The sequence below is a fragment of the Tenrec ecaudatus genome, chromosome 4 (genome assembly GCF_050624435.1).
Source record: "Tenrec ecaudatus isolate mTenEca1 chromosome 4, mTenEca1.hap1, whole genome shotgun sequence".
NCBI lineage: Eukaryota > Metazoa > Chordata > Mammalia > Afrosoricida > Tenrecidae > Tenrec > Tenrec ecaudatus.
In genome coordinates this window covers 44,052,520-44,074,284 of record NC_134533.1, presented here as the reverse complement: position 1 = coordinate 44,074,284, position 21,765 = coordinate 44,052,520, and the positions used below count along the sequence as shown (strand labels likewise).

Sequence of the window (21,765 nt, the reverse complement as noted above, 5' to 3'; positions counted from 1 at the left end):
ACAGACCAAGAGCTGACAATGGTGCTGGTGCTTGAGACTAAAGGAGTCCTGTGGTCCCCTTTCTTACAGTGCCTTTATATTCCTGGGACTGAGAAGCCACAGACAAGTTCAGAATTCATATATAAATCTGTAAGTAAGCTGGGGGGGAATGTGGCAATCCAAAGATTCCAGCCTTAGAAATCCAGTGGGCCACCTCTGCTCCAGAGGACAGGGTCCATGAGTCAGAATTGACTTACCCACAGGTTTGGTTTGGGTTTAAGCCTCTCTTGAAGCTTTTAGTAATAACTCTTTACTATTCATTTATTTTCACTATCACGGTATGAGATCATTGATATTTCTTGCTGGCTCTCTAACCTTTAAGTGTGACTTGCCTAAAAACTTGCATTAAAATTTTTTTTAAAAACTTTGCATCTATAACTGATTTTGTTGCAAAATTACACCATCAAAAACTATCTCAGAACATAATGAAGTATTTACAGATGTCTTAGATTTGCTTCAAAATAATTCAGCAGGCATTGGAGGGTGTTACAGAGTAGAATACTGAAGAGACTGACATGCCAAAAGTCCATATATTATGTCAAAATTAGGTGATGGGTGCATGGTGCTAGGGAAAATTCAAACTATATACTCAAGTTAATAAACAAAACCATCTCCAGAATAAGAGGATTTAGGTTCTGGTTTGGGTTCTAATTTGCTGTGGACTCAACTCACATTTCATCCAACCCTCCATTTGCTCGGTCTTTAAATGGGGACCTGGAGATCATGAACAGAGGTGTTTGTGGACAACCAACTACAGTTGCTATAATGCAAGGCTTTTAACCAGTGGCTTTTTCAATAAAGAGCTAATTGATGGTCTACTCCACTGCCGTTGACTCGATTCCCTATCGAGGTCTCTTGAGACTGTATCTGCACAGGAACAGACTGCGTCATCTGGTAGTGGATTTGATCTGGTTAGAGCCCAGCACCTACCCTGCAGGCCACCAGGACTCCTTTCCACAGGAACGGCCAGACGCCTACATTTCAGCACAACATTCTTAAATATGCTATATGAGGATAATGTTTTTCTACATGGTTACTTCTGAAGTAATTATTTTTAAAAGTGACTTCTAATGCTTTTCACTTACCTATGAAAGATGCAATTATACTTTTATTTCCTTATGTTAATGTACCTAGCTGTAAACAGATCGCATTCTACAACAGTGCTTCTCAACCTTCCTAATGCCCCAACACTTTAAGACAGTTCCTCATAGTGTGGTGACCCCCCCACACACCATAAAATTATTTTTGTTGCTACTTCATCACTGTAATTTTGCTACTGTTATGAATGGTAATGTAAGTATCTGATATGCAGGATGTATTTTCATTGTTACAAATTGAACATAATTAAAGCATAGTGATGAATCAACAAAAACAATATGTAATTATAAACTGTGAAATATTTATTTCTAATGACAAATAAATGAAATTTTGTCTTGAAGCATGGTGTGGCATGGATAACAGTCTTCGTGCCAGGTACTCGTATGTGGGCGTGTCTGCATGTGGGCGGGCACTCCTGGAGACTGGTAGAGGCGCCCTGTCCCGGTTCCTAAGACCTGTTCTCTGATTGTCTTAGGTGACCCCTGTGAAAGGGTTGTTCAACCTCCAAAGGGGTCACGACCCACAGGTTGTGAACCGCAGTTCTAGAAACTTTAATAATTTCAAACACAGTATATTTCATGTCATATTTAGAGTAGTTTACCAAGTATTTCAAATAACAGCTATTTACTTTTGAGGTAAATGAAACATGTTCTTATTAACAAAATTTTGAGGGGGAAAAAACAACTTTTCACTAAGGTAATTTTACCAAGTTATGGTTTAATATTTATCAGATGTGTAAATATACAAACATGATTGCATTTTTTAAAACTTGTGAATAGTTGGACTTACAAAATTACAACACACTGTAAATAAATCCCTCCCATATTTTGTACAAACTACATGATTTTGATATACAAAGGTTCTATTTTTATTACATTGACAATGTACAACCAAAACTATTTACAATGCAAAAAAAGTATATAAACCACAATTTAACATTCAGCTACTGGCAGCCACTATAGTTTAGGAGGTAGCTTTAATTAAACGAAATGAACAGAAGCCACATTTCCCAACTTGTGTTCTAAAAATAATTTATATAAGATAAAAATTCATCATATGCACATTATATACAGTTTAATTATTAAACTGCAATCTAGCTTAACATTTTTAGCATAACCAGAACTAAAATGGCAGTGGGTTTGCTACTGATTTAGCATACTGTTGAAAGAACACATACAACATTTGTAACCTTTTTTTTTTTAACATTTGTAACTCTAGTTACACTCTAGTGACATGCCAAAATCCCATACATGAGAATCAAATAAAATTTAAACATAGGACTGAGCTTTATTCCCATTTTTTTGTTTTGCTTTTCATGATATACTGGGGTATGAGTTTTTCAGCACATTTTAAATGCCGTTTTTGTGGTAAAATTAGGTGCCTCGGCGGATATTCGGGTCAGCTTATACTCGAGTGTATCTGGTATTTGTCTGCTCTCACCAAAGCTCAGCACCTGAGCTGTTGAGTAGGCTCTTTAGTAATCATAGTAAGGGAAAGAGGTATGAACACTTCCATGTCATAGCACAGATACATGAAAATCCAGCTAAGAAATAAATACAAGTGCTTTTTAAATTTCTGTCGATTTCTTCCAATTAAATGCAATTATTCACTACAGTCTACTTTATAAATCAAGCTATAAATAGATAATATACCAACAGAATTGGAAATTTCTGTTGAGTCTAGGATATTTCAAAACAAAAACTAAACCCACTGCCTTTGAATCAATTCTGACTTAGAGCAACCCTATAAGCCAAAATAGAGCTGCCAGAAAGGTGTTCGAAGGCCCTAAAAGCTATAAAAAAGCAGACTGTTACATCCTTACCCCACCCTCCCCAGGGCAGCTGGTTGGTTCCAGTCATCAATCTTTCTGTTACCAGCTGGGCACTATTTTTTAGTGGAAACATTACCTGGAGTCAGCTAATCCTTCAGATACTATTAAGAACCCCATACTAGTTAGCAAGTTAGCCAAATCTGTATGACCCACATAGTAAGTAGCCCTTACTTTTTCCTAGTAGTATGATCACAAATACGGAAAAAAACACTGTTACTGCACTGAAGCAATGTATAAAGACTGAAAACAATTGTTCAGATTTTTTTTAAACTAACAGCTGTTAATACTGTTTTTTAAAACATTTAGTTTTAGATTTATAAACCATCTAAGCAAAATTTACGATTCTATGATGTCTACAGATGGAAATATAAAGCACAATAAAGTAATGCCTATGTATACTTTCACAGTTCTACTTGGGAGATAATCCCTTTGTGGCCCTGCAATAAATTATCCTGAGATTAATAGACTAGGAAACATTAATTAGAGATAATATGCTAAAAAATGTTAAAATTAGTGAGACTTTTTCTTCGGCTGTATAAAAATCACATTTCAAAATAAATTTTCAAAAAAATATTAACAGCTGTTCTTTGCTTTGTGCTTACTTCAGAAACAGGTATACATTTGTTTCTTAAGGATCAGAGAAAGCTAACATATTATTGCTAAACCAAAACCAAACCCCTTGCATCCAGCTGAGTCTGACCCATGGCAACCCCACAGGACAAAGCAGAGCTGCCCCACACGGTCCAACGACTGGAAGTATTTGCGGAAGCCAGCTGCTGAGGGACAGATGGTGGATTCGAACCATGGACCTTTTCCTTAAAAGCTAAGTGCTTAGCCCCTGTGCCAACACCAGGGGTCCTTCAACATGACACTGTTACTCTACCTAAAAAGCCCTTTTTCAAGTTAAACCGTTTCAAATAACCCACGCATTGCTTGGGTGTTGCATTTACCACCATTTTATAATTTAGGCACCTGCTCTTCCAAAGCGTATGGTTTGGGAAATACACTACTACCTTCCCCTGCTTCTAAGTGACCCCAGGCAGTGATTACAGAAGTGCTGTGCAGATGACAGATCAGAAGAAGGTTCATTCTATAAACACTGATTTTTGTTGGTGGGAGAAACAACTACAGGTGGATTCAGTCTTTAACTCTTGGTAGGTTGTAGGCATAGCGCACCAAAGGGAATCCTCGACTCTGATAGAAACAGGCCCGTCCACAAGCCTGCACCTGGTCAGAACTGTCCGAGACAAAGGAGTCTTCCTCATCTGCATAATCAGAGTGGGCAGACTGCGTGCCACAGTCGGACCAATAGCCATCTGCCCTTTGACAAGATGCCACGGCCAGGGCAGGACAGCTGTGGGACTTTATTAAGTGTTTGCAGGACATTGGCTTTGTCAGAAGAAACGATTCACAGCAGTCGCACACAGCCAGGTTGCCCTGCAGGTGGGAGTACATGCCACAGTCGTAGTAGAAATCCTGTTCCACACAGCCACCTTGGCTACTGATGGAAACCGACACCGATCCACTTTTCTTGGTAATACGTCGCTTCAGTAACTTCCAGTCTTCCTTGAACTTTGGGTTGAAGAAAACATACAGGACTGGATTCAGACAAGTAGGCAATGGGAAAAATATCAGCGTAACGGACTTCATTATTTCAGGGCTGATAGAGATTGCCGTGATCAGTGGTGCAAATGAGAAAAATGCAACAGGGCAGAAAAAAATGCAGTTGGTGAAGATGAGCCAAGCAACATGCTTAATCATGCTCGACTGTGAGTTCTCTGACAGGTCTTCTTTCTCCAAGTTGCAGTACAGTTTAGTATAGATAATGGCCATTAATAAAAATGCTAAGGAGTTTAAAAGCACTAACGTTACAGTGAATCCCAAGGATGTCGTTTCCCCAGTGGGAAATGGCAAACACAGGGGTGATGCAGAGTACTCCCCTCTGTGGAAAAGGGGGAAACAGCCTGCAACTGCTGCACCCAGGAAAGCAAAAAGGGCAGCCCCGCGGAACTGTTTGAGGTGATTGCTTTTCCCATTTTTCATTACTGATAGGCTTCTTTCAATGGCCGCTAATGTTAACAAAAATATGGCACTTTCTGAGGAGAAAACTGCAAGGAACCCAGCTACTCTGCAGCCACTTCCAGTCTCCCACCAAATGCCAAAGTCAGCAAATCTGCCCCAGGACACAGCGTCCAGGAAAGTCAAGATGCCTGTATAGACTCCCATGAGGAAGTTAGACACAGAGATCAGGCCTATGAACAATTTGGAGGAAGGCAGTGATGTACAAGATGCAAATGTTGTCACGATGACAAGCAGGTTGAAAATCAATGCAACTAAGAAAATGAACCACACAGTAAGACGGATCATCCAGCTTCCCAGTAAATATTCACAGGGCTTAAAAGCACCTAAAAGGAGAGAGAGAAAAAAACAACAATTTGAAAAACATATTTCTTAATGCTGACTACAGAAACTAGTGGTACGCAAACCAAGAGTAATTGTCTACCAAGTCAAATTGAACCAGATTGAAAGAGATCACTACTCAGATCCTGTAGTCCATGGACTAGGCTATTTTAAAAATAACTAACTCATTTCTCATATTAAATGTTTGGTGAGGCCCTACAAGGATATTTTTCTATTTTACATGTCTGGCACATAGAAGGTACTTGATCTACTGCAGCCATAGAGTTTGGAATCACAGAAACTAGGGCTTAAGTAAAGATTCATGATTTGCAACACCACCCCTATCTGGTTTGCTGTGGAGGTTTATGGGTTGCTATGTGCTAGAGACGATGCTACCGGATGGTTCAAATACCAGCACTTTCACCCATGGTAGATAGGCTTCAGTGGAGCTCACAGATGAAGATGGAGATCTACTCTTGAAAATCTACTCTTGACACTGGATCACAGCATGATGGGCCACAACAGAAAACCGATAGAGGGCTAGCAGGTGAGCCCTCTAGGTTGGAAGGCGCTGAAAATACACCGAGGCTTTAGCCACGGAGCAGAGAAAGGACTCATTCTGTGGTAGAAGCTGACTTGATGACAAATAACAATTTGCTAGTTGACTTTAACAAAGCAACTTACCTGTGAGCATTTTCTCATTGGTCAGTAATAATGTTTTTCATTGAGCTGTGACATTTCAGTAAAATTACATCACTAATTACCTGCGTAAATACCTAACCAGGTTATAAGGCACACAGTTGGACTTCTGGAAATATTAGCTCTCTGTTTCTTCTTTCTCAACCCCAAAGTATAATTTATAGTAATTATCTATGCATATGTGTGTATACACATTTCCATGTTTCAAAGGCAATCTTATAAGGCAGGTTAAGACACCTATCTTTGCCCCCAATGTTCATCCATAGAAACAGACTTCAATGTGTCTGATTAAACTGACCAAGGATATCCAGTAAGAACATGAATTTAGTGCAAACACAGTAACAACTATTCAAACAAATCTACACCCAATAAAAATCTGGATGTCCTAACCTATGATTGCAAGAACTAGTTTAATAAGCCTGAATTTTCTATTCCAATAACTGGCTTTGACATGTTAGCCATTCACTAATGAGAAGTGTTTTATTTTTCAAGAAAAACAAAATTTTGACTACAAAGCACAAGAAAACCATGTTTTACAATCATCTAAAAGTCCTGCTCCAGTTAAGTTTTCTTCAGAGCTGGAGTTTGTTAACGAGATAAAGCACGTCAAGCCTTGCGCTCTCCAGAGCCCTAACAGGCCATTTCTATCTGACTTCCAGATAAAAATCCACTCTTTATTTTACAGCAGTAGAATACACAGAAAAAACCCATTTTAACCATTTTAAGTGTCCATTCCAATAGCATTGCTTACATTCATTCTACTGTACAAACATCGTCACTATCTCCAAAACTTTCCCACCTTTCCTTCAAAACAAATATCAATTAAGCCATTTCCCCAACCAGTAAGCAAGTTGCCCTTGTCAGTCACTAATCTACTTTCTGCTTCTATGAATTTGCCTATTAAAGATATTTCATTTGTTCTTTTGTGTTTAATAAGAACCTTTGTCTTAATTCTTTTATTTTTCAAAATTCTCCCTCAGAGAAGTTCGGAGAGAAAATTTCCTGATTTCTGCATCAGAACTCATCCCTCCAAGAAAGGGAGAATAGCTCGTCTGACCTAGGAGAGCTCAAGGGGCCCTTTGGGAAGTCCTGCACTAGTTGGTGGAGTTACTTTATCTCAAAACCCACCGTCTCTGCCATTGGAAGCCTGCCCTTCGTCTCTCCTAGTCTTAATAGAAGGTCCTATGCTTCCTGTTTCTGCATGGTGTCTCTGGGTAGACCCAGAGGGTCCTTGTGGGCAGGGACACCATGCGGTTGCAACTCAGTAGGGGAGGCAAGTCTGCAACCCATTCCTGCTACAACTTCAGAAAAAAGATTCCCACCAGCTCTCCTCCTGGGTCAACACCAAAGTTCAGAGTCAGTGTGGAAGAAATGGAACCACTACATGTTCAGGTCTAGCTTAACCTTTTCATTTGGATATCGGTCTTTTATGTATTATTTTCGAGGGGCTTGTGAGTCATCAGTATCACGTAACTTCTAAAACTCGACCTGAGACTAACACACAAGATAAATTATACTAGGGGGTACCCTCCAAAAAACAGAATCTCCTGCTAGTCGAGCATCGAGTAGCTAGCTCTGAGTTAATGCACTCGGTGTCACCTGGTTTTCTCTGGTCACAGTGAATTTTTGCATCAAAGTCATTTAGCTGGAACCTTGGTTTTGGTGATGGCCAATTTATGAAAACCGTGTAGCTGTGAAATTTTGTTTCCTGCTCGGGAAAAATGCTGCAGAAACTGCTGTTTTGTTGAACACTGCTTACAAGGACAGCGCTATGGGGAAAACGCAAGTGTATGAGTGGTTTTCTACATTTCAAATGTGAAGTGTAGATGGATGAGAAACCTCATTCTGGATGTCCATCAACTTCCAAAATGACTCGTAGTGGATCGGAGTGTTCCCATCATGTCAGATTGGTAATCAAGCTTTCTATTTAGAGGTAATGAAAAAACTGCGCAGCAGTGTGCAACAAAAAGGCCTGATGTGTGGCAGATGGGGGACTGATTTTGCCACCACGACAATGCACCTATCCATGCAGCCATCTCAATGCACCAGGTTTTGGCAAAAACCATGCCTCTTGCCCCACACACCTGACTCAGCTGACCTCCCAAGGGACATCAAAGGACAGCAACTTGAGGATGTAGAAGAGAAGAAGAAAACATGGAGGTGCTGTCAGCCATCCAAACACAATTTGAAAAATGTTTCCTAGAATGAATCGCACATTTGACATATATTAAGTGTTAAGGAGAGGACTTTCAAGGTGTGATACAGTGGTTTTGTAAAAAAAAAAAAAAAAAGTTTAAATACATAGCTTTGGAAAAAATTGTTTTTTTTTTAGGATATCCCCTTATATAAACGATTTTTGGCAATCCAATAATTTTAAGCTTATACTCTAAACAAGGAATTACGCTAATATATGTATGCATGTGTGTGCATGTGTTGATACATGAGTCAGGGGCGTGAGGAAAGAGAAGCATGCTGTTTTTGCCAAAAACTGGTGAGATAATTTCATGAGCAGATGCACTGTTGTGGTGGCAAAACCAATCCCATCTGCCACAAATCATGCTTTTTTTGGGTCGCACACTATTATGCAATCTTTTCAGAACCTCTAAATAGAAAGTTTGATGAACAGTCTGACTAGGTGGAATGAACTCCAAATGCACTATCCCCCTAATAAAACAAAAATAACCACAAACGATCATTGGTTTTTCGGGGGGTACCCCCTCGTATTTATAAAGTAGATACTACCAGGAGCTCACAATTCTGCAATAATCATTAGTGAATCCATAATAACTATAACTCTGTGCTATGAAATGAATTTCCAGATCATCCTGGGGCATTATACTAACAAGGGAATCTATAGCATACACTGTAGCCAAAATATTGTACTTCTATAGCACAATTTTAAATCTCTGGTAAATTAGGAAGCATATGATATTACAATACAACCATGTGACTTCAACTTAATAGCTTTCCCAAATCTACTCTTGATCAATGAAGTAAGAGAAGAAACGCTTACATTTAAAAGTGAGTGAGGTGGGGAAGGTAAAACTAAAAATTCTTATCAACCAGTAACTAACAAAAGAGTTGCAGACGTAAAGAAGAATAAAGCATTGCTTCTCAAACTTCAATGTGCTGCAGTCCTTGTTGCAGAATCTCGTGTAATGGGTCTGGGCCTGTGATTCTACCACAGATGCCTAGCCTATGCCTATTCATGCATAGATGATACAGACTCAGAAAGCTTCAAGGGATCATCCCGTTTTCCCAAAACCTATTGCAGAATTCACATCTAATTTCCAAACCTTTTAGATGGATTCTCCGACTATTAATTTATAAAGTGAGAAAATGCAGCAATGTATGTTGGGCATACCTGTTGAGGGTGTGCAGTGGATAATGACCTGACTGTGTTCTTCATTTTCAGTACTGCTTGTGACACCTGCTGCATCAGCAGTACCTGTACATAGAACACAAAGAATGCTTAATTAAAATATCATATAGAGGACTCATTTTCCCTTCTGTGTGTGATGTCATTTGAGTTGAGAGGGCTCCCTGACACGATGATGATGTCAGGAGCACAGTACATCCTATCTTCTTTCAGATGTTATATTACCCAATAACAACACAGAAAAAGGATCACAATAAGCAGAAACCTTGGTGAGTGTCTGGAAGAGCGGTCTCTTTTAAAGGGGTCATGCACTTGCCTTTATCCTTTGCCACGCTGTGGTCTTGAAGGCTACTGTCTTCTGTGTTTGTATTTGCGTAGGAGTCACAACCCCAAAATGCACAGCACTGATAAGCATACGGTACAGATAAAGACCTGGGGGGCGGGGGGAGGGGGAGGAAAGTTGTAAAAATCTACATTCAATTGCAACTTCAAAAATATATTTTTGTTTTTTAAGCGCATTTTAATCTTTGAAAAGTTCCAGCCAGAAACACTACAGATTATCTTATGCTTCAGGCCGGTTATTCTCTCAGCCTCACTTTCCTCATCTGTAAAAAGTGCTCTGCTATCAGGAGGCAGTATGAGTTCCTCCCTTTGTTTAAAAAATGCTCTTACAGTTGAATGTAAATCAAACCATATTTGCAATCTAACAGCAATACTGAAATTTGCAGTAAAATCCTCTTGGATTCCTTTTATAAATGACAACCATCTGAATTACTACTTGAAACTGGTAGTTTCCTTTAAAATGAATTCCCCCAAGTCATTCTATGACATTTTACCATTAAATGAATTTATTCGTGTATCTGTTCTTTTCTTCAACAATAGTTGCACATTCTCTCTCTACTATATCTCAACAAGGCTCCACTTCATTCCATCTTTGCCTTGATCAGTTTTTTGGTAGGTTCCCATTTACGTATAAACTCGAGTATAAGCCGACTGGCATATCAGCTGAGGCACCTAATTTTACCACAAAAACTGCATTAAAAATGTGCTGAAAAACTTGGCTTATACACAAGTATATAGGTAGGTGGTTTTCCACTTATGAGAAAAAAACCCTTTGGCTCCAGTTCCTAGTCTCAGATTCTGTTTTTGACCAAATTTGTAAGACCTGAAGTGGAAAGCACTCCGAAATGATATTCTCTCAGCACATGCATGAACCACATCAAAAACATAAACACTCAGTAATTTAGGATCTTACTATAACTTTAACAAAAAAGGAAAATGGACACACACCTGAGATTCACAAAGTCTTTAGCTGCTAAAGCCTCTTTCAGCTTAAAGTTGCCAGCAATCTTCAGTTGATTTAGCCCATTCAGGCCCTCCGTAGGAAATGAAGTTAATTCATTGAAACTTACATCTCTAAAATGTAAATCAAACTTCATGTTAATTCCTAACTTTCAAATAGCATAAACTCACATATATGTATTCAGAGATCAAAAATAAGAGAGACAGAAGTTGAACTCCGTCGTGCCAATACAGCTAATACACTGTGCCGTTACGGAAGCTGTTACTACCTCAGTGTAGCGTGGCATGCACACGAGAACAACTCTCCAGAGAGAGATTTTCACAGGACAGTGTTAAGACCACAAGTTCCTAGAGCACTCTTTACTACATTCACGTTATTACGGCACAAAACCATCTACTTACAGGTTAGTTATTGACCCAAGTTTAGCAAAAGCATGGCTGTGAATTTCTTGGATCAGGTTTCTACTCAGATCTCTGAAATTATGAAAATAATATATTAATCATTTCAAATAAACATTCATAATATCAGTTACTTCAGCTACACTTTAGAATCTCAGGTCATCAAACAATCTGCTAAGATAAAGACTTTCAATCTTGTCTAATACATTTTAGGATTATTTTGCACAACAGTCTACTTCTTAGGGATGTGTTCTATGTAACAGTGATTCTACTGGAACCCCAAAGTTACTGCCATCCACAGTGGCCTGACAGACGGTGCACAGTCAGACTTCCTTACAGGGTGTCTAGGCCAGGACCTGGGATGGAAGCCCGCGGCCACCTTTCCCTGGTGGGTTTGAACCAGTCATGTTTGGGTTAACAGCGGAGTGCTTAACCCCTGAAGTGCCAGGGCTCCTTTCTACAGCATCTTCATAAAAATGGCTGTGAGTCTTCTCTACTTTATCATTCTGGTAACAGTTCAAAAATAAAAACGGTATGATATAATCTTTGGTACTATTAAGTAGGTGAGGAAAAGCTCATGACAAAGCTGAAAATGAAAACAGAACTCATACTATTTGCCTTCTCAAAGGTTAGTGATAAGGCCCGAGAGAAGACAGATAATCAATATGCAAACAAGAGCATTCCAGAGGGCTTCTGATACCATTCTTTGCGCAAGCAGGAAATCAACATACTATCGGCAGCAGAGGCACACGCTATATTGGGAAACACCCACTGAATGATTCAGATATTACAGGATTAATAAAACAGAGAAATAATCTCCAACTACACCTAGATTGGGACTTAATGGAAATTAAAGATTAGATACATTCATTCTATGACACATCTCCTGGATAACAGGAAAACTTGACAGATTTCATTCCACATCATGAAAAGGACAACTTTTTATTGTTGTCAACTTATCAGTGTGCTAGAAGTGATGGCAGTTAGGAGCCAGTCCCCTTCCTACACTTCCCCCAAGACCCACAGTAAGCCTGTCCGCAAAAAAGGGAAAAAAAATCTAGTAACCCAACTCTCAATAAAATATTTCCTAACTGAATGCATGTTTTATTTCTTACGTGGCATCTACTGGCAAGCAGGGTTTTATACACGTAAAGGCCACTGGTTTTAGTGTATCTGCACTCATGTTCTGTGAAGGCAGTTTTCCATCCCTGTTGCCACCGAGTCAATTCTGAATAGGACAGTGGAACACGGGAAGAGTCACTAGACAGAGAACTGCCCTGCAGGGTTTCCAGAGCTACACTCTACTGTTTCCCACAGAGTAGCTGGTGAGTTTGAATCACTAACCTTTTTGGTGAGCAGCAAAGCACTTCACACCTGCACCATTAGAGTTTCTTTATGTCTACATTCACTAAACCAAACCTATGGCCACTGAGTCGATTCCAACTCAGAGTGACCCTCTATCAGGTTTCCTATACTGTAAATGGCTAAAGGAGCAGACAGCCTCACCTTTCTCCTTCCAAGCAGCAGCTGTTTGTGGACCACCAGAGTTGGTATTAGCAGCTCAGCACCTAACACCAAATGCCAGCTAGGTTTATCTTAGTCACCTCTGTATTTCCAAGAACTTAGCAGAGTGCCTGGCACAAACGTACTCCAATGACTTTCCTTTAAATCAGAGTTTCTGGCGCACCCTAGTTCTAGTTTGTCACGGCAGATACCTTGGCACCAGGCTTCCCACCTTCATATAGGACCAGAAATCCAGTGGTTTTAGCTTTGTGGGTCATACGGCTTTGGTGCAGATACTCAGTCACAATATGGTGACAGCAGTTTTAGATAATTTAAACAAAATGGCATGATGACATTCCAATAAAACTTAAGTTATGGGAAAAGGCCGCCGGGTGCTTTTACTCCTGGCTGTAGTCTTGACCTCTGGTGCCAGTGGACTGGTAAACCGCGCTATTATAACTGAACACAAACCTGTTATCTCACACCCTTTTTAATCACCAAGGTGTGACATAAACAATTAGCTAATATAAACATCCCAAAAGCAGATTTCTTTTTTCCTTTTTAAAATCATTTTATTGGGGGCACTTACAGATCTTATCACAATCCATACATAATCCACTGTGTCGAGCACATTTGCACATATGTTGCCATTATCATTTTCAAAACATTTTTTTTCTACGTGAGCCCTTGGTATCAGCTCATTTTCCCCTCTCCCACCCTCCCTCCATCATGAACCCTTGACAATTTATATATATATATTTCATGTCTTACCCTTTCTCCCCCCACCTTGCCCTTACCCTCCTGGTATTGCTACTGTCATTGGCCTGAGGGTTTTACCTGTCCTGGATTCCGTGTTGCAAGCTTTTATCTGTACCAGTGTACATGCTCTGGTCTAGCCAGATTTGTAAGGTAGGATTAGAGCACCAGTTCTCGACCTGTGGCTTGTGACCCCTTTGGGGGTTGAACAACCCTTTCACAGGGGTCGCCCAATTCAAAACAGTAGCAAATTACAGTTATGAAGTAAAGAAAATAATTTTATGGTTGGGAGCGGGGGTCACCACAACATGAGGAACTGTATTAAAGGGTTGTGGCATTAGGAAGGTTGAGAACCACTGAATTAGGGTCATGATAGTGGGGGGTGGGGGGTAGTAGGGGGAGGAAAGCATTAAAAAACTAGAGGAAAGTTGTATGTTTCGTCAGTGCTATATTGTACTCTGACTGGCTCGACTCTTCTGTAAGGGGATGTCCAATTGTCTACAGATGGGCTTTGGATCTCCACTCGGTGCTCCCCCTCATTCACATTGATTGTTTTTTTTGTTTGTTTTAGGTCTTTGATGCCTGATACTGATCCCATTGACAGCTCATGATCACACAGGCTAGTGTGCTTCTTCCATGTAGGCTTTGTTGCTCCGCTTGTTTGTTTTCAAGCCATTAAGACCCCAGATGCTATATCTTTTGATAGCCAGGCACCATCACAGAATGCCAGGTTATTAGAACAAAGTGTTCTTGTATCGAGGGAATACTTGAGTAAAGGCCCAATGTCCATCGGCTACCTTACTACTTAACATACAAATACATGTACATAGATCTATTTCCCTATCGTTATATGTAAATATATTTACATATGTACATGCCTGTATTTAGACCTCTATAAATGCCCTTTGCCTCCTAGTTCTCCAAAAGCAGATTTCTTATAAAGTACCATGTGATAAAGTTTAAACAATATTTATGTGAAATAAATCAAACCTTTAAGTACATTTGTTAACATGGTAACCATAATGACACATTATTAATTTATAAGATAACAACAATTTAATGTCTTTTATCAACAGACAAACTTACAGAATCCTTAGGGAAGTGAGGCCTTCAAAAGTGCCTTCCTTTATTTGGCAGATCTGATTATGTTGCAAAGAACTAGCCGAGAGAGAGAGAAGGAAGAATGTATTTTCGACTTTAAAAATAACATTTCTTAGATAATTTTTTCTACATTTAAATACCCAACCATATATAGTAGTTAATTTTGTTTAAAGTGAGGAATAAAGGGCGCTAATGGGGATAGAAAAATCACACTGAATAGGAACAAGTTACACAGCTGATTATTGTTATTTTCTCTCAACGAGCGGTATACCTGTAAAAAGCTGAAGTGGCCAAAGCTGTGAAAGGTATAGTTGCCACACCAGCACAGAACGAGTCACCCGGGAGGCGGCTGCACTCACTGCTGGGGAGACCAGCTCACAGCAGCCCCGTAGGACTGGGTGGAGCTGCCCAGGTGGTTGCCAAGGCTGCATGGCCAAACACTTCATGAGGCTTGGTTCCTTTGGAGGTTTAGGGCCAGTTCATGGAACATCCCCGTGAATTAGCTTAGGAATGTAGTTAAAGTTTCTGTGCTGTTACCCAGCGCCTGGCAGAGTCCCTGGGGTCCTAAAAACTTGCAACCAGCCAAAGAGGACACAACAATGAGCCTCTATTCAACTGGAGCAACAAAGAAAGGAGAGTCAGGAACAGGAGGAGGGAATGAAATGTGCATTGCCTCCATGGACAGCCTCCTCCTTCGCAAGAGATCAGAATCGATGGTGCCCAGTTATCATTACCGAATATTTTGATCAAAAATTCCATACAAGAATCCTGATCAACAAAGGGAAATGTAACTCCCACTAAAGGACCTTTGCCTGCATGGGTCTCGTAAGAAGACGGAGGAAGATGCTGAGAGGATTCACCAGTGAGTAACTGTGAACAGGATGCCCTGCAATGCCATCTTGCTGTGTAAAAACGAGCCCTCGGAGAAGCACAAGGCATGCTCTACATCAGGAGTGGCACATGTCTTCTGGGCCCAGGCTTACCCCTGCCTGACCTTCAGATTTGGGGCTGAACAGCACCAACCACCATGTGAGACATTTTCTCAAACTTTCGTGAGTTACTGTGGGATACTGCAGCGATTCGCAAAACCCAGAAACGCAAGGGAATATACTCAAGGGAGGAGAGGGGGCTTAACAGTGGAGCTGAATAGCATCATGGGGTATCATCAATCCCTAACTCTTTTGGACTAGTCAGGTATTAATTCTTCTAAAAGAGATACATTCATTCATTCATTGCCATCGAGTTGATGCTCAGAGATTAACAACACATATACCAACGTCACCACCACACAATTTCATAGAATGTCTGTTTATGTTAAGTACCCAATAAATTCTGGTTGCATGAACACACCCAGTACAAGATGATGTTTTATTCATGGAAACATCTGGTTATGTTAATTCTAATTTCTTAATAATAAAGCCATTTATTTTTTAAAAGGAAATGCTTCATAAATTTATAAGACAGTCAAAAAGAGTAAGGCAAAGACCAACTTACATTTCTTCCAGAGCATGGCATCCATTAAAATTTGGAAGGTCTCTTATGTTGTTGTAAGACAAGTCCCTGAAAACAATGGGAAATTAGCAAATTAATTTTGAGCCGTCATAACACTGGTTTAAAAGAATTATTCTCAGAAGCATTGAAAACCATGTTAAGAGCAGTGATGGACATAACTGAACAAGAGAAGCAACCGCCTTTTTTCCAAGACATTTTTCTAGAGTGCTTCTTCAGTGGTACGATGGGCTTACTATTTATTAATTTCCAGTGTACAATATGGAATATAGATAATCTAAGAATATATTAAAACATAAGACGGGGCTTCAAAAAGTTCAAGAAAAATTCCATTGTCTATTAATCCAATTTTTCCACAAATGCTTTGAAGCCTCATTGTCGTAAAGTGCATAGTATAAAGATATAAAATTAAATATATAAAAATCATGCTTTTAAGTGATAGAATATTTTTAAATGTATACTTTAGAATAATGTTTGCATTTTAAATACATTTTTCAGTGTATGGGGTGGAGGCAAAAATAGCAGGCAAAAGTGCTAAAATTATATTTAAAATTCTAGCATAGCACACCCATTCACATACTTTCCATATCTCATGACATGTCCAGAATTGCATTTCTGCTTCACTCATACTCATTAATAGTCCAGAGGCATAACTTTTTATCATATTTGTATAAAGAAAATATAATCTATAGTCAATTCATGGGTTAAGCTTGGCAGAACCCAGTAATAATAAAATAAACTAAAACTGTGTTTGCTTGGGAGTAGTTCCCGGCCCACACTGAGAGCAGTGAAGTGCCCTGTAGCTGATCTGCACTCAGCTAAGTCACATCAGAGATGGGCAAGGGCTGGGCACAGGGCTGCCACGGCCTAAATTTGGGCTGGTCACTCTTGTAGGAGGCTTGCTGGATATGCAAAAAGATATTCCACTACATGTTATCTGCATAGAGACACAGTGACTTCTGTGATGGTCACAAACAGGGGTAAGAGCAGGCATCCAGATCCATATTCTCTGACAGTATCTCTGTGAAATATTCAAAATTACTCTCAGCTAAACCTAATGCAGTTTTTCCCATGGGAAAGCATCATGTTCAAGCTTAATAATCTACATGACTTAATTACTTAATCAGTCATTTATTTTGTTACCATCTCCCTCCACTGAAAACTTACTAATAAGTAACTTCTCAGTTCTTGTGATATTTTATAACATTTATTTATACACACACATTTATATATGCACACATGTGTATGTGTGTGAATAATTTATACACACACGTGTGCACACATAAAATTTCTAGTTCAGCTTATTTTTTGCAAAGCTACAGAAGTAGTCGATCCCTGGTGAAGAACGATTCGGGCCCTGCGTATGCTAAGGGTGAGCAAGCAGATTCTGGGTCGCTAAGGCCCTGGAAGAACTGGAATAAAGACAATGTAACGGACTGAAAAAAACCAAGAGTGAGCCTAGTTTATTTTTTACATTGTTCCAAGTATGTCACAAGACCTAAACACATAACCCTAAAATCTAATTCTAATTTTGTGCTCTATGGACTCCTATTTATTTTCCTGAAGGGAACAAATAATTTTAAGGGAAAAATCACTAAGAAAATAGTTAATAAAAAATTAAACAAAACACGTGGGAAATACATAAAAGAAAACTATGAGGAGCAGAGAAGAAGCCAACGTACAGAGTCCTGAGCATCGTTTGTTCCTGGCACAGGTTCCTGGGTATGCTGCTTATTTTCGTTCCCGTCAGGGTCCTATGGAGAAAACAGGGGTCCTCTGAGAAAGAATTCAGGGCAAGAAGGTGAAGAAAATGCTATTCTGATTTCAAAACCTAAATGCAAATAAATACATTTTCACATGAACCAGAGCTTATGCACTCAACTGCCTAATTTCTCCTGTGGTTCGGCATGTGGGAAGGTGATGTCGCCCCGTATATGGACATTGTCTTCACAGTAATGTAGAGAAGCATGGGAAGCAAGGGCTCTGTACTGCCCACATAAAGGCAGGATTTCTCACAGGGACCAACAGAGAAAACAAATTTCCAGTCACCACCTTGACCATAATCACGTGGGAGTTCCGTCATCTCCTCCCATTCAAGCATCTGAAGCCATCCCCAAACTGTTATTTCAATCCCGATGTTCCCCTGTCAGTTAACCCCACACATTTAAATCTTTTCTCTCACTCTCTTTCTTCCTATGCTCCTATCTGTGGTCAATCCAATTCCTGTTCTTTCTAGTAGCTCGCTCTGGGATCTGGCCCTTTCTGTCCATTTTGATGGTTGCTCTGGAAGGAGGCATAGAGAAACTCCAGACAGAGCATGCTGTGAGGTCTAGAGCAACTCCAGGGGTGAACTGAAGGCACTGCGTGGCTGCATGTGTTCATTTGGCCAAGTGAACTATTCCCATGGCTTTCTTAACAGTCACACCACTTTTAGTCTCTCTTTTCTTTTCCTTCCTCTTGCCACCTGTTCAAACATTCCTTTCACTTCCAAGCTGCCTGAAAAGCCAAGGTTAAATTCTGTAGTTCAGTGCTACCCAGCATCTGTTTTCTAACAACTTGACACGTGGAATTATAATATACATGCAGCATCCCATGCCTGGGGACCGGAGCCGCCTCAGGTCCACCTCGCCCCTTGTAGGGTGGAGAGAGTCATCAAACTTTTGGATGTGCATGGAATCCATTCACAGGCAACCCACGGAGAAAGTCTGTCATAAGCAAATGGTCAAGTTTGCCATTGAAATCTAATGTCAAACAAAAAACCTTCCAAGCTGCTATAAATCATGCACCATATCTCAGTATAAACACACAATCCCAGCTATAGTTTGTGAGTATCCTTTTGTATTCTCCTTTTTACTCAATCCTGCCATTCTTTCATGAAAAAAACACTCCGTTCTGGGAAATCTGACAATACTCGGTTTTCAAACATTCCACTTGCTCTCTGAAACCTTCTCTGAGGGTCTCCAGGGATCACTCCCACTTCTGATTTCCTATAGCACCCCCTTCTCTTTTAGCCCTGAAGTTACTGCCTTTCCAGGTGTCACTCCATATATGAGGCTTTCCTGCATCTGAGGTGACTAACTGCAAGTTCTCTATCTACATCTCCACCCCCGAGGCTCACAAAGACGATCACGTGGGGGACATTGGAAGAATAAGCATCGACCCATGTTATCACCCCCAAAAGCACTGACACACTCTGGGCTGGAAGTGTCATCTGTACACAACCTTCTTCAAAGGGCACACTTACAGGCTCTCCAGATGAACAGTTCCAGTGAGATTTGGGAACCACTGTACCATGCTTGCACCCCGAATGACTCTTTAAGAAATTGGGAGAGAAATTTTTAATTTAAAATAATGTTTCCACAGAAGGTAATATTTTCACCTCCTAGATAGTTTAAAATTAGAACTCCACTGTGCAAAAATAAAATTAGTTTCATCTCTTGAATGTCCCAGTTTGAATAATTGGGCCAAGTGTTCACATAACCAGCATTGTGAATTTCAGAGCCATCCTTTGGATTTAAAACAAAGAAAACATTTTCTTTTCTGAAGCTACAGTTACAAAGCCTTGTTTTCCTATGAAAATTATTATTTAATCATGCAGGTTTGTGTCTAAATTTTCATAATACTTACATGGAATGCAGATCGGATAAATTGTAAAATGCTGAGTTCCCCACGAAAGACAGAGGATTATCATACAGATGTCTGTAAAAACATTTTAAACACAAACATTTTCCAAATGTTCACAAGAAATCCAATATTAAATCTATGTTCACAAAGGTCATATATCTAAAAGCCTGAATTTTCATTCTCCATCCAGATGTTTGGCTCTGTACAGACATAGCTTTAGATGATTATGCCTTAAAAGAAACCTTCAAAAATACTTACATAGTTCTTAAGAGTGGATTACCACCAAATGCTCCATCAGGGATAACAGAAATAGAATTACTATGAAATCCCCTAGAAAGATACGGAAAAATATTTTGAAATGCATGTCTCCTTGTGAAGTTATTTAAAACACAAGTATATACTGCTGTTAAATATTGAGTAACACTCCACTGAGAGTTACTATAATGGAAGGAAAAAATTCTTCAAATGTGGAAAACCTGGATATTTTAACGTACAACTCATCTTTTTCAGGACCACATCTAGTTTGGTTTTTTTTCCCCATCTAGTTCTTTTTAAACTCAACTGCTTATCCCAGTTCACTATCAGAGCCTTCACAAACATTTACTATTATTTCATCATCAAAGAACTTTAGACTGCAAAGAATGTGCTGGATTCTCTTTAAATTTCTGTGGCCTGCAGTTATTCGTTAAGCAATGTGTCTTTGCATATCAACTGCCACCCCACCCTCTATGATCCCTGTTAGGCCATATGCTTCCTTACTTCTCCTCTGGCAAACCCTAATTTCCAAAATTCTCCCTTATTCCTTTCACTTATTCAGACTTTTCCATTCTTTTGAGCTCAAATGCCTCCTTTTTAGTGACCCTTTTTCCAATGGTCTCAAGTCTTAATGAGCTCATTTGCTGGAAGGATTTCTTATTCCCACTAATTCAGCATTTTTATTTTTCTCCAAATTATGTCAAATACAGTTGGCCTCTCAGTAGGACTACGACTTAAAGGCAGAGACCAGACATCAAACCACTTTCTGAGACCAGTATCTAGCCTTATACAGTGTTCTCAAAATTGTCCATGTCATTCAACACATGCACTTTTTATGGTTTTATATAAAAACATAGAGAGAGCTGTTATAAAAAATAATGGAAGGCACAACTGATGATGAATTATAAGGAATATTAAGGCATTAAAAAAAAGTAATACTCACAGTTCTTTTAAGCTAGGCAGAGCTTTAATAGCCTGAGGAAATTCCCCTAAGTTATTGTAATTCAAGTCCCTAAGGAGTTAAAAAAAAAGGGGGGTGTTACAAGGGGTGGTGTGACTATCAAAGAATGCTGAATTGATCATAACATATAAAGGCTTTTACAAAATTCACACTAAAAAAAAATTCACTCTCTTCAGTTGTTTTTTTTTTTTAACCGACTATATTATCATCAAAGCCCTGGGGAATTTTGAGTTAAATCTTTACTCCGAATTCAAATTTTTTAGATCAACAGTTTTACAAATTCAAAGAACTCTCCGAATCATGTGTTATTGATGCATTAGAGAAATCATCTGACTGCCTTTCTTCAGGAAATTTACAACATACAAGCTAGTTGATTTTGCTTATAAATTCAGATACCAAGATAGTGAGGTTTCCCCTCCGAGTGGCCTTGATGCGCCCTCTTAAGTACCCTGAGCAAGAACAAGGGGAACTGTGGTGAAGGGTGAGCTGGAACAAACACTGGCCCAGCACAGTAACAAACTGTCGAAACTCATAGCAATTAGGGAAAAGATGGGTCAAAACTGAACTGTGAAGAGCCTTCATTCTCATTATTTCCATTTTGATTTCTCTTAAACTAAAAAGCCCGTGATGGCATGGTTGACCTCACAGTGATAAAGAAATGTAAGTTGAATATGATGGGAATGGTATACAAGGTGTAGAAACATAGCAGACCCATGCAATAATCTATCTGTTACACTGATATTTTACACGTGCCAAACAGCAAACAAAAAACACCCACTGTCACTCAGTCAGTTCCTACTCACTTCCACTCTACAAGACTAAGTACAACCCGCCCCATGGGTTTTCCAGGCTGTACATCTTTATGGGAGCAGAATGCCTCATCTTTCTCCTGATAGATTTGAACGGCTA

The 21,765-nt window shown here is 39.5% G+C and overlaps 1 protein-coding gene across 1 annotated transcript in view; it reads right to left on the bottom strand.

Moving 5' to 3' along the window:
• Nucleotides 1-1,858: 1,858 nt before the first annotated feature.
• Nucleotides 1,859-21,765, bottom strand: part of LGR4 (leucine rich repeat containing G protein-coupled receptor 4) — a 134,808-nt gene continuing 114,901 nt past the window's right edge. Inside the window, exons 7-18 of the mRNA XM_075545965.1 lie at nt 20,839-20,907; nt 19,899-19,970; nt 19,644-19,715; nt 19,261-19,329; nt 17,699-17,770; nt 16,002-16,067; nt 14,493-14,564; nt 11,151-11,222; nt 10,737-10,862; nt 9,763-9,878; nt 9,432-9,515; nt 1,859-5,373 (exon numbers count right to left, since the gene is read on the bottom strand). Coding sequence (XP_075402080.1) covers nt 4,106-5,373; nt 9,432-9,515; nt 9,763-9,878; nt 10,737-10,862; nt 11,151-11,222; nt 14,493-14,564; nt 16,002-16,067; nt 17,699-17,770; nt 19,261-19,329; nt 19,644-19,715; nt 19,899-19,970; nt 20,839-20,907 — 2,158 coding nt within the window. The 3' untranslated portion in view covers nt 1,859-4,105. The remainder of the gene's footprint in view (nt 5,374-9,431; nt 9,516-9,762; nt 9,879-10,736; nt 10,863-11,150; nt 11,223-14,492; nt 14,565-16,001; nt 16,068-17,698; nt 17,771-19,260; nt 19,330-19,643; nt 19,716-19,898; nt 19,971-20,838; nt 20,908-21,765) is intronic.